This window comes from Trypanosoma cruzi, genomic scaffold, assembly GCF_000209065.1.
Source record: "Trypanosoma cruzi strain CL Brener 1047053516005 genomic scaffold, whole genome shotgun sequence".
Lineage (NCBI taxonomy): Eukaryota > Euglenozoa > Kinetoplastea > Trypanosomatida > Trypanosomatidae > Trypanosoma > Trypanosoma cruzi.
The window spans coordinates 32,320-45,257 of NW_001849266.1; the positions used below are offsets into that span (position 1 = coordinate 32,320).

Sequence of the window (12,938 nt, forward strand, 5' to 3'; positions counted from 1 at the left end):
GTATTCTTCTCCCTCCCCTTCTAGGGCCGCAGAACAACAACGAGTCGGCCGCCTCATCTTCGATAGGTTCCTTCTCTCCCCTCTCTCTGGATGCCTCTTTTAATCGTACGGAACTGCGTGCAGCGCTGCGCAGCACACCGTACGGCAAGGCCCCGGACCGGACGAAGTCTACAGCGAGGCGCTACCACATCTTTCGACGAAGTGTCTCCGACTCCCTCTCCGCCGCATCAACCACAGCCGGACAGCCGGCACGATTCCGGTCCAGTGGCGACGAGCCACCATCGTCCCAGTCCTAAAACCCGGTAAATCGCCGGCGCTAACGGAGTCATATCGACCCATCAGCCTTCCTTCCATCGTGGGTAAGGCTGCTGAGAAAATGGCATTGAGGAGACCGCTTTGGCTGTGGACGCCTCGTCCGCACCAGCATGCGTGCCGTAGTACGCGTACCACGACGATGCAGCTGGCACACCTGATACACGAAGTGGAGCATAATAGAACCGATTACTTCCAAGCGAACCTTCCCAAGAAGAGCGGTGCTGGAAGCCAGCTCCACTGCAGACCCCATCGGGCTCCGTTGGTGCTGGTAGACTCCAGCAAGGCCTTTGAGTTCACTGTTCATCGAGTCCTCAGTCGCTTGCCGGCCAATATTCCGGGGGTGAACTGCCGAAGGTGGCTTGGAAAATTTCTGCGTGGTCGCTACGCGAAGACACGAGTTGGCAACAGACACGGCGATCGGTCTTCCACGCTGCGAGGAGTTCCTCAGGGGTCCGTATTGGGAACACATTTTTGCTCTCCCTTTACGCACACCCACTTCTCAATCTGCTGAACGGCTTCTCAGGCGTCACAGCAGACATGCACGCGGATGACCTCTCCATTGTAATCAACGGCCACTCTCGGGAAGACACCATTCCCGCAGCCAACACGGTCCTCAAAAAACTGCACGCGCGGGGCCAGTAAAGTGGCCTGGCCATCATCCCGTCAAAGTGCAAAGCCGCTTGGTTCACACTCTCCACGCACACGGAGTCAAACTATGATCGCAAAGGAAAGCGGCCGCTGGAAGTGACTGGATGTAAAATCCCAGTCATGACCATGTGGGCGTCGCGAACTGCGAAGCTTCTCGGCATGGATCTCGATCCGCAACTGACGGTAAATGTGGCGGCCGCCTCGCAACGGATATCGCAGCCACGCTGCATTGCGCACAAAGAGGCGGGGCCATCTCCACATGACCCACGCACGTTCATCATCGGATACGGCGCATCCAAATTGCGCTACGGCAGCGAGCTCATATGGGCAGTAGCGACGGATTCAGCGAGGAATGAGATGCAAGAGACGTACGCAGGTCTGGCACGCATCGTCAGCGGAGTTCCGAGAACTGTCGACCAGTAATCCGCACCCCTAGAAGCAAATATACCGCCGCTCCATGTCGTCCGCCTGCACGCGGCTCTCCATGTTTGATAACACACGCAATTGTCAGATGGACTGGGAGCGGAGATCAACGTCTGAGCCTTCGCCTCGCGCAGATTTCCGCATCTCGCCATTATCTCGGCACGAGCTATATGCCTTCGTAGACGCATACACAAAGGACTACGGCATCACCGAGAGCTCACCACGCGAAGAGCGGTTCTTTCGCGGCTCCATTCCTCCCTGGTCTGCGGCCTCCGCTCACCGGGTCACCATCGCTGCGAAACTTCCGATAGACCACTCAATCACCGACGACAAAGAACTGATAAGGGAAATGCGCAGAGTCCGCGAAGAGGTTCTAGCGCTGCACAGCCACCGCTCGTGGATACTCGCAGCGGACGGCGATTTCGACGTTCCCACGCCAGCCTGCGTTGGCATACCGCCTTCATCCCTGCATTCCTCGCAGATAATAGGGAAAGTAAGTAACAACTGCGGCACACGCCCCTGAAGCTGCAGGACGGAATCCAGTGCGCTGCTCCTGGCCCTGGAGTGGCTGATTATCCCTCGGATCCACCACAGGCGTAAAAACCCCGCTTGTGGCGACACAAAGCCAGTCTCTCCTAGCGGCCCTCAACAAGGACCGGACCTGGCAGCGTCTCTTGACACTGATGCGTGCCGGCCGGTCCGTGCACCGGCAGTTTTGTTACGGACATTGTGGAGTGCATGCTAATGAGCCTGCGGCTCAGCATGCGACGCAGACCATGGCAACCGGACAACACACGGAGCATGGAATCGCACCCATATGGCACACGGACCCGCTGACATGCTTTGCTACCCAGCCCAGCAACAAGTGGCGTTGTACCATTCGCCAAGACACTCACCGCTACTCGCTCTGTGGTGCCAGGAAGCGGTCTCTGCTACCGCAGGATCAGCCAACCTCCACAGGCACGCCAGTTGACACGCAGGAAACCTTTCGCCATCTGCTTCTAGAATGCCCAGGCACCTCCGCCGCGCGCCAACGGCGGGGCATTCAGGAAGATCCACGCAGCGAAAAGTTCTCTCAGTGGCATTTGCTTCATAGCAGGAAGCCTTTTCCGCTGCTCAACCGCCTCCTCGGCACCCAGATGGCATCGTGCGGCTAGACGCGCCGGTAAGAGTGGGAAAACGAACAAATATTGGTGCTGGTGTTCGTGGCAACCTGCTGCGCAATGGATTGTTGAATGACGACGGCCGAGAGAGAGCCCCGCAAAGTCGCTGTCTCCACAGGCATCTCGGCCCGCCCCCTGCTGCCCACTCCCCTCCACCAAACCCACAAAAATAAAAAACGAAGTAGACAGCAATGCGACCCAACAGAAATGTCCGCAAGGCAACGCAAATTCCACAGCAGCAGCGTGAGGGGGCACTCAAACACCGCCGTCGCGGCTTCGGTGACAGTGAGAAAGCGTGCAAATCAGCAGCACAAAAACAAAAACAAAAGAAAACCAAAAAAAGAAGTTTTGGGGGAATCAGAGTTTGGTTCAATAAGCCCAACGTCCCCCAGTTCAAGGGAGACCGAACCAAAACTTACACACACAAAAACAAAAACAAAAAAACAAAATATTTCGCTGCTCCCTCCGCGAGAAGCAGGCTCGTTGCAAACTCGCGAAGTGGCAACCATCGAGGCCCCACGGCAGCCAGACACCTCCTCGAGCTGCGCCACACAAAGTGAGTCACTGGCGACCCTGTCGCTGAATGCCTCGTGATAGCAGGCCCTCGTGCCACTGTGAAGCAGTTGGCCCTTATGTCACAAGGGAAAACGCGTCACCGCACAGCGTGCAAACCGTCAAATTGAAGAAACACAAAGGAAAAAAAAGAAGGAAATCAAAACAGAGAAATGCCCTCGCCGCATTCCAACGCGGTCTCCACTTAAACAAAGGGCCAGTGACAAAAAGCGCTGAAAAACAAATTCAAATTACGCATCCCCATCTGTCCGCAGATTTATTCAAAATGTTCGAGAACAAAAACAAAAACATTACTGGAAGTCATTTCCTTGTTATGAGAGCGCACACACACATTTACCCAAACGGTTCACACCACAATTATGAATTTATCTACATTTGTCAGGAGACTCACTACATCAGAAAAAAACTGCCGTAAAGAACACGTGCAGCAGCAAAGCACACGCACACAGAAGAAGCCCTCCGCCCGAAAAGGCCGAAAGTGCAGCGCCATCGGGCAAAATCAAAACCGTACCATTGGCACCGTTGCCAGCGGGAGTTGAGGGCGTACTGTGAGCACTGCTGTCAGCGGGAGTTGAGGGCGTACTGTGGGCACTGCTGTCAACGGGAGTCGAGGGCGTACCGTGGGCACTGCTGTCAACGGGAGTCGAGGGCTTACCGTGGGCACTGCTGTCAACGGGAGTCGAGGGTGTACCGTGGGCACTGCTGTCAACGGGAGTCGAGGGTGTACCGTGGGCACTGCTGTCAACGGGAGTCGAGGGCGTACCGTGGGCACTGCTGTCAACGGGAGTCGAGGGTGTACCGTGGGCACTGCTGTCAACGGGAGTCGAGGGCGTACCGTGGGCACTGCTGTCAACGGGAGTCGAGGGTGTACTGTGGGCACTGCTGTCAACGGGAGTTGAGGGCGTAGCGTGGGCACTGCTGTCAACGGTAGTTGAGGGCGTACCGTGGGCACTGCTGTCAACGGGAGTTGAGGGCGTACCGTGGGCACTGCTGTCAACGGTAGTTGAGGGCGTACCGTGGGCACTGCTGTCAACGGGAGTCGAGGGCGTACCGTGGGCACTGCTGTCAACGGGAGTCGAGGGTGTACTGTGGGCACTGCTGTCAACGGGAGTTGAGGGCGTAGCGTGGGCACTGCTGTCAACGGGAGTCGAGGGTGTACCGTGGGCACTGCTGTCAACGGGAATCGAGGGCGTACCGTGGGCACTGCTGTCGCTGCTGCTGTCCATGTGTGCTTCCGTGCCAATCAGGTCCTGGCTCAAGAACAAGGTCCTGATCTCCTCGGCATTCAGCTGACGGTTGTAAAGAAGAACATTATTCACCGTCACGTGGCTTATGGTTGGCATATCACTCCTTTTATACCCGCCAACGTAGAAGTGGGAGATGTCAGGCGTCCTCCCGTCTGGCACAACGGTCTGCCCTGAACCCTCCAGAGGTTCTCCATCAATGTACACGGAGCCAATTTTATTCGACATCGTAAGAACCACGTGGTACCTCTTACCCGTCTCCCACGATCCCGTCGGCGTCACCGGCGTTGATCCGTATATTGGCTGCCACTGGTGCTTCTCGTCGTACGAGAGCCCCAGGAGTTTTTTGCCACCAGAAGAGTCCAGGCTCGCACCCAGCAGAGGAGTCGCGTCCCTCGGAGCCTCGTGAATCGTCACCGACGCCACCAGCGTGAACGCGTGGTTTGCAAAACGATACCGTTGATTCTGCCCCTGCTGGCTCACCGGCCAAAGCGCCCCTCCGCCAACCCCCGCAAACTTCAAACCGTTCGGAACCCTCTCCGCATTTGCCGTGCTCGCGTTGACGCAGCGGTACGCATCCTCCCATACGTTTTGGGAGGCATTGCCGGACAAAAAGCCAACAAGACCAACCGTGGTGACAGCGGGACCACAACCACGCTCTGACGACGAAGCGGCTGGATCAGCAGGGGTGCAAATGCTGGACAGGTGGCTGTCCCAATTCTTCCAGGACTGCAGCACTGATTTAATGATCCGTAGCTCGCCAACCAGGCGTGCAAAAACAAGGCTGTACACCTCGTTAGTGTTGATCTCATGCAAACAGTACAGCTTATCATCCTTGTACAGGACGGAGCTGTAGGCGGAATTTTCATCACCAATGGATACTTGCCCAACGTTATAAATGCGCTGGTTATCCGTCAGCCAGAGGTTCAGTCGGTCGCGCAGCCACCTTCCCTTAAAATTCAGCGGGTGTGTGAAGAGCATCACACGCATTCCTTCGATGGTCACGGCAGTGAAGCTGCTCTGACTGCCGGGCTGGTCCGATTTTGGTGAGGGGCCCCACACACGCGAGAGCGTGCCGACAGCCTCCACCCACGTATTCCCCATGTCACTGGACTCGTACACCAGACGGCGTGTCCAGTCAACTCGGGTGTTTATGATGAGCTTCCCCTCCCACTCAAGGGCCACAGGTTCAGAGCAGCCAAAATCACTCCTGCCCTTCCCAAACTTCCACGTCTTGCCCTCGTCTTCCGAGTAGAAGATCTTGGAAAAAACTTGCTTCTTTTTGTTCGTAACCTGCACAGGGTACACAAGATTCCCGTTGGACGCCACAATGGCAACACCCGCACCGCCAAGAAATTGATTTGTGTGCATTCCTTCCATTTCTGCCGGAAAAAACTTCTTCAGTGACACGGGGCTCCCCCATTTGATACTCGCAGTTGTCTTGCCGCCCGCAGTGGACTTCGTGACCTCACCAACGGCAAGCAGAATATCCCAGTCTCTCGCATCACCATGCGACGTCCAGTAGCTTCTCGAACTATTGTAGCTTCCAACCAGGACGTAAAGCTTGTTGCCCTTCACAATCACTGTGGGATCCACCACACGAGAAACAGACGATGCACGACTGTTCTTGATGGCAATTTGGGTCTCCCACGTCTCCCCATCGTCCACGCTGTACTTCGCCACCGTATCAATGAGGGAGTTGTCATTGGATGTTTCGTAGCGAGCGTCCGCGATGGCAACCATCACCCCGTCCACATTAACAAGGGCGGGGAGGCGGAACGAGTGGACAACCCGCTCGGTGACTTTGCCGTCCTTTTCAAATGGCACCTTCGAGCTTTGCCGCTTAAACAGCTCAACTCGGCTCGATTCGGGTGCCAGGGCATGCGCGGGCTCGCTGGGGCAGAGCGCAAGAAGAAGCGGCACGAAAAACATTAGCCAGAACATCCTACTGGCCCCAACGACTGTTTTCCCCATCGTAGTCGGTGCCTGCCTGTGTGTCCTTCGGATGTTGTTTGTGGAACTTCTATTATGCCTAAAACAATGGTGTCAAGATCTTCTCTTTGCAGGGGGATTGCCGCGGAGAAAGTGGGAAGAGAAAGGGGAACACACAAGTCGCCGTGGGCTCAAAGCGCCGGGTACCGTCCGCGGGACAGCACGCAATTGTGGCAGTTCATCGTTGGTGGTGGCCACGCGCGGAAGCCTGCTTTCTTCTTCCAACGGTCTTTCATTCCGCGCCACGGCGGCGGCCCGCGGGAATAGAAGGCAGGGAAGCAACGACAGGCCTGACGGACGCGATGGCCGCTGCTATGGGAACTACGAGGCCGCCTCGCACAAGAACGCCACCACCGCCACCAAAACAGCTCTCTCGGCATCCGCCGCGCCGCGCCACGGCGTCCAGCGTTGCGCCGGGCTCTCCGCAAGCCCCGCAACAGACTGAGAGCAATGTGCGGCACGCTGCGGCAGCACCATGACCATCATCCCGACGCCCCTTCCTGCGCGGCTCGTCGCATTGCAGAAACCGCACCGTCAGCAGGTTGCTGCTGCCAATAAAACGGAGCCAAAGTAGCGCCGGCGTGTCGCGGGACTTGCGGCAGGCGCAGGAAACCCTCTCACCGCCGGCAGCTCACGCCAAACACCACACGGGCGATCACGTCATGATGCTGCCTCCGCCAAGCTGACGTTATAGCCGTCATCCGGCGACAGAAGCTTGCCCTGGTACACATGCCCTTGCCGTGTCTCGGCCTCGACTCGGAGAGACGGAGAAGGTCGCAATGACAATGAAGGCAAAGCCTGGTAAGGCAAATCGATTCGTTGGTCCTGGAGTGGCTGATTATCCCTCGGATCCACCACAGGCGTAAAAACCCCGCTTGTGGCGACACAAAGCCAGTCTCTCCTAGCGGCCCTCAACAAGGACCGGATCTGGCAGCGTCTCTTGACACTGATGCGTGCCGGCCGGTCCGTGCACCGGCAGTTTTGTTACGGACATTGTGGAGTGCATGCTAATGAGCCTGCGGCTCAGCATGCGACGCAGACCATGGCAACCGGACAACACACGGAGCATGGAATCGCGCCCATATGGCACACGGGCCCGCTGACATGCTTTGCTACCCAGCCCTGCAACAAGTGGCGTTGTGCCATTCGCCAAGCCACTCACCGCTACTCGCTCTGTGGTGCCAGGAAGCGGTCTCCGCCACTGCAGGATCAGCCAACCTCCACAGGCACGCCAGTTGACACGCAGGAAACCTTTCGCCATCCGCTTCTAGAATGCCCAGGCACCTCCGCTGCGCGCCAACGGCCGGTCATTGAGGAAGATCCACGCAGCAAAAAGTTCTCTCAATGGCAGTTGCTTCATAGCAGGAAGCTTTTTCCGCTGCTCAACCGCCTCCTCGGCACCAGGATGGCATTGTATAGCTAGACGCGCTGGTAAGAGTAGGGAAAAAATAATAATGAGCATTCTCGCCACCATCGGGTCGTGGCGCACCTTGCGATCTCGCTGGTGACCCTCCTGCTCCACTGCTGTTTTGCGCAACAAGTCATCACAGCCATTTTCGTTTTTTGGTCGGCCTCGTGTTGCGCTCCGGGTTCTCCTCCTTCATCGTCTTGCGGTGTTTCCTTTGCCGTCCCTGGCACTGTGACTCTCCCGTGACGGTTTTTTCCGAAGCCTCACTTCCCTGGGAGGTCCTCCCGCCACCAGCGTGCCCTCCGCCCAAAGACTCCGGTCCACTTGCACGCATCTGAGCGGCAGAGGCGCTGCCAGTGCCGGACGGATTACAATCGTTACTTCGCAGTGGGTCGCTGCAGGATTGATCCTGCCTCGTCGGAGCAGTGAGTGGTCCTGCGGGGGTGGGATTGGGGTCCTCACCCGCCGTGTTTTCTCCACCCTCCTCGTCTTCCTGATTGCTGTCAACCTCAGAGTTCACGTTCCCCTTTCGTCCAGAGCCACCGGCCACGGTCCTCCTTCCGCAGCCATCACAGCCCGCGCGTGCTCAGCAGTCACCGCGCCATCACCAGCGGGCCGCACACACACACCGTCGCAGCAGCCGCCAAAAACACGCACGAGCTGTTGCACATCACTGCAGGAGCCAACAGGACGCAGAGGGCACGGCCAGTCATCATCACAAACAGTGGAGTCGCCCAACGCTGTGGAGCCGCCTGCAAAAGCACAGAAAACAAAAGGAGAGACACGGCCGCTACACCACGCACAGCCACCGCACAGTCACAAATGGCAGCAGCCCAGCAGCGGCAGCGCACACACACCATGAGGCAGTTAAAAGCAGTGAAAGGGCAAAAACACACAACGCCCCGCAGCAAGCAAACAGAAAAACACACAAAACAATTAGAAACAAAACACAGGTAAACGAACAGCAATGAAGTTAAAATGTAAACACACACAAAACAAAGGGCTGCACAGCATGGCTCCAGCGCGCACGCACCCATCCTCAAATGCGACTCCACGCAATCAGTTGTGTGCGTGCCATGCACATGAGTGTGTCTGGGGCGCGTTCAACGTGACGGATGCGGGGAGCGGCAAGGAGCACACAGCAGGGCAGCGGAAGCAAGTGAAGCAAAACACAATCATTATTATATCCTGTTTAGCACATCGGACCACAGTGGACGCACACAATTCCCCGCGGTTGAGTGCTGGCACGCACAGCCCGCACACAATTCTTCAGCCCAGAGTGGTGTACGCCAGCGCGGATGCGGCAAGCAGCAGCGGGGCACACACCCACGCAGAGCCGCTGAGGCTGCCGTCGCTTTCGCGAAGAAGTGACGGTGCGCGAGTGGTGGTCGTTGTAGTTGGCGCCTCCGTAGTCGTGGTAGTTGGTGCCTGTGTTGTAGTGGTTGTCGTGGTTGTCGTTGTAGTGGTAGTGGTCGCCGTGGTCTTCTCGGCCGGATCGCCAGCATTCGTATTTGTTTGGTCTGTGGGTGGAATATTGCCACGTGTTGAGTCTGTCGTATCGTCGTCACTATTTTTATGTACCGCATCGGCCGCCGTACCTGAACTCCCTGACCCACCGGATCCACCCTGTCCCTGTTCTGTATCAGACGGCGAACGTGTTGGATCTGAGTTCCCTGGCGTAATAGCCACTCCACTTATACCTCTTCCGGTAACAATCCTCGTTTCTGATGCTTCTCCCTCATCTTCCGGATTTTCGGGTTCCCGTAACGTAACTTCCGGACCTGTTGAACTTGACGTCGTGGAAGTATTTGCTTGCCCCAGAACTCCTGCTGCAGGTGGCTTAGCAGGCGATAAACCGGAGTTGTCGTTATTTGGATCTTCATCAGTCGCTGTCACGCACACGGACGGGCAGCAGCACAGGGCAAGCACCAACAGGGCGCACAGCAGACGGCACGTCATCATCGTGAGTGTGGTCGTTCAGTGGTGTGGAGCTGATCTGCACACTGAGGGACATGGAGAGCAACAGGGGAGACGAGAGGTGCGGCAGACACACACAGAGGGCAAACACACACAAGGAGAAGAGAGGGCAGCAGCCAGGCATGCACCGTACGCCGCACACCACGCAGCACACACTCCAATCCACGGCAGCAGGCACACACACACACAGCCCTGCCGCAACACCAACACACAGATGGAGGAGGGAGAAGCAAACAGGAGCGGCACACAAGGCTCCACCGCATGTACATACGGCGAGAGCGGTCCGTCGTGTCGGCACCCCTCACGGAGGGCACGCACACACGAGAATAGGTGCAGCGCACACAGCAACACAACAGCAAAGTAGCCATGAAAAAGAATAGATCCCCGCACACCACGTGGATTGTTGGTCCACGGGAAGCGCAGCCACCACCGCAGCAGCAGCAGCACACGCAAAGTCAAGCGCAAGGAATGGAATAAAGCAGCCATTTACTTGTGTTTCTTTTTGGAGGGTGGAAGATGCCTGCATATGTTGTTATTGTTTTTGCGGAGGGTAAACCTTCATGCCTGCATCGCGTGTTGGGGTTCCTGCAGTGTGCACAACTGTTTCCTTCTCTTGTGAATTTTTATTGTGTTGGTGCAGCCAATAATTCAATTTGTGTTGTTCCTGCTTTTCGCTGGTAAAGTGCTGCAATAGATGTTTTTATTTCCTCCTTCGTTGCTGTGGCACCTGATTCCTCGCCGTTTATTGCGGTGGAAATGGGAATATGTGAGTGGACTCCCACGCACCAGAACGCACCTTCGCTCCTATTTATTGGTGCACAGAAGGGCATGTGTGTTTGGTGGTGCCTCGACCATATATTTTGTGGGCGTACGTTCCCCTGCAGGCTGAGGGCGGGGCGACGCTCCGTCGCGGTGCACTTCCCTCGCATGCCGCCCACTCTGATTCATCATGCATCACCCCTCACACATTCCGTGGTGCCACACCGTCGATATTATTGCAGCCGCTGTGATTCCGCGTATTTTACGCATTTGATTGTGCCACAATACATCCGCTCGTGTGGCCGCCGCATCCCTGCATGTCCCAGCGCAGTGGTGCTTGACTGTCAGCCAGGCGCCAGACAACACGAGAGTATTGTGCCGGCAGCACAACACACGGAGCTGCAGTGAATGACTCGGGCGGCGACGCATCTATTTATCGCAAGGCAGTGAAAAGGAGTCGGGCAAAATAATGCCGGCTGCATTCACGACACCACATCCACAGCCAAAGCATGCGACATGATGTGTGTTTCGCTGGTGCTGTGGAATGCCTGCAGACGACGTCACTAGTGGAGGCACACCACCCATGATCAGCGGACAGACAATAATCGGCATGGGAGGCCAGAAAAGGCAGCAACGACGTCAGCAGCAGCAGCTCTCACCCTCTCTCTCTGTTGCCTCCGAGAAGCAAATATTCCACCAGCCACAGCCGGCTGTGCCATCGTGACACTCCATGCACGTCGTGGCTGCGTCAACACATCCTGCTCCCTGCAGCGCCTCAAAAGATGCCTCACTCCGTCCACGAAGTGCATCGATGCGGGCCGTGCCCGGGCTGTTCATGAGGACCACAGCGATGTGAGGGTCACCGAGTCGCAGCATGTTTGTTGTGACGTTGTTGCATGGCACCTGCACACACACACGCAGCGCCTGCATCCCTCCCTTTTGTGTTCGCTCTCTGCCGGAGTGGCCACACACACGGGCAGCAGCAAATTCATTTCACCCTCGACGATCCAAAATCAACACCGACATCCCTCGCCACGCAAAGATCTCAGTTGCCAGCACGGGCCTCCTGCCGCTCTGCCATCGACGCCGAAACACGGCACAGTGCACGCACTTATTTTCCTCGTGTGCAGTCAGCCGTTTGCTTCACACATTCTCCGACGGGATGGCGACCATAAAAGCACGCCACAAAAGCCACTGTGACCACACAGGCTCTTGCGATGAGCGTCGGTGTGTGCATGGATCCGCTGCTCACACGTGCTGGCAGGCAGCCTGCGGCCGGTGCCCTCGTGCCAGTTCATCGGCTCCAGCATGGGAAAGAGAAAATGGCCAATTCCTCGTGCACTTATTCCCACCAGCAGCACCAACACGCTGGTCGCCAGCCGTCATTCCTCAGCACATCCAGGAATGCCGAAAAGTGACGTGGAACTGTCAGCCAGCAATGCCACAATCCCGCACACATGTCGGCTCCACCAGAGAAGACACACAAACTACACACAACACCCCTCACATGTTTTCCAACCATCATTCCAACACACCGCGACACGCCAAACAGAAGTATTCGTCACTCCATGCACCTCCCCACACAATCAAATAGTCCATGCACCACGCACGGCAGCAGCTCACACTCGTCTAAACAAGTGTTCCTCGTACCAGTGTTGTCCACGTGCTGGAGTGGGCTGCCCCGGCTGAGGCGAGCTACTGTCGGAAATATTGTTTGCGATCACTCACCCCAACGCGGCCGCCTCCCAGGTGGCTGCGCAACCAGTGTTGGGCTCGACAGTACAGGCGCGGGAGGCCGCAGGGCGCAGCCAGCACTCGCCCATCGTCAACGGTGCCGAACGCAGTCGAGATGCCGGTCGGGACTGCGAGAGAGCGGCGACGGTGAGGGTGCAGCGCGGGACGCCGCCCCTGCGACGCCCACACTCCACGGCGATGCGCTCGTTCGGCCCTCGTGCCGTTTTGTCACGGACAGGCGTCACCACGTCGGAGACCGTGCGTCGTGGCGTTAATCGAGGCTGACGGCGGTGGCGTGCCAGCAGCGCTGACAGGCGGCGGTGGACCAGTCCCTCGCTCACCCCTAGCAGGACAGAGAGCAGCGGGAGGGTCGACAACTCTCCGTGCGGCATGCGTTCTTCCCGTGTTCTGCGGATGCGAGTAGTGTCCCCCGTTTCCCAGGAACTTCGCAGGCTGCCGTCAGCAAGGGAGGTGCCACTCATCGTTCTGAGCGAGCAGCGGGCTGCGGGTACAAGATGGCGCAGCAACGCATTCAATACACCGCCGGGGCCAGGGGCCAAGACAAGCGAAGAGTCGCGAAAGGACAATTCAAGCGCATACAGCGCGAAGGGCCAAACCACATCCCGGTCACCAGGGGGCACGCAAGCACGAAGTGTGCAGACGACAGTGGGGATCGCAGCAAGTGGGATTCAGTCGATGCGA

The 12,938-nt window shown here is 57.3% G+C and overlaps 2 protein-coding genes across 2 annotated transcripts, besides 2 other annotated features; both read right to left on the reverse strand.

Moving 5' to 3' along the window:
* Positions 1 to 12,938: a sequence feature (areas not merged during assembly with more than two copies in the genome that could not be assigned to a particular haplotype).
* On the reverse strand, positions 3,518 to 6,340 carry Tc00.1047053509495.30 (trans-sialidase, putative; the record flags this gene model as incomplete). Its single annotated transcript, XM_802338.1, has 1 exon — positions 3,518 to 6,340. The coding sequence occupies one exon, from the start codon at positions 6,338 to 6,340 to the stop codon at positions 3,518 to 3,520; it is 2,823 nt and encodes a 940-aa protein (XP_807431.1).
* Tc00.1047053509495.49 (mucin TcMUCII, putative) lies at positions 9,036 to 9,728 on the reverse strand (the record flags this gene model as incomplete). The annotated part of the gene is made up of 1 exon (XM_802339.1): positions 9,036 to 9,728. One exon carries the CDS (start codon positions 9,726 to 9,728, stop codon positions 9,036 to 9,038), a length of 693 nt encoding a protein of 230 aa, XP_807432.1.
* Positions 9,154 to 9,252: a microsatellite.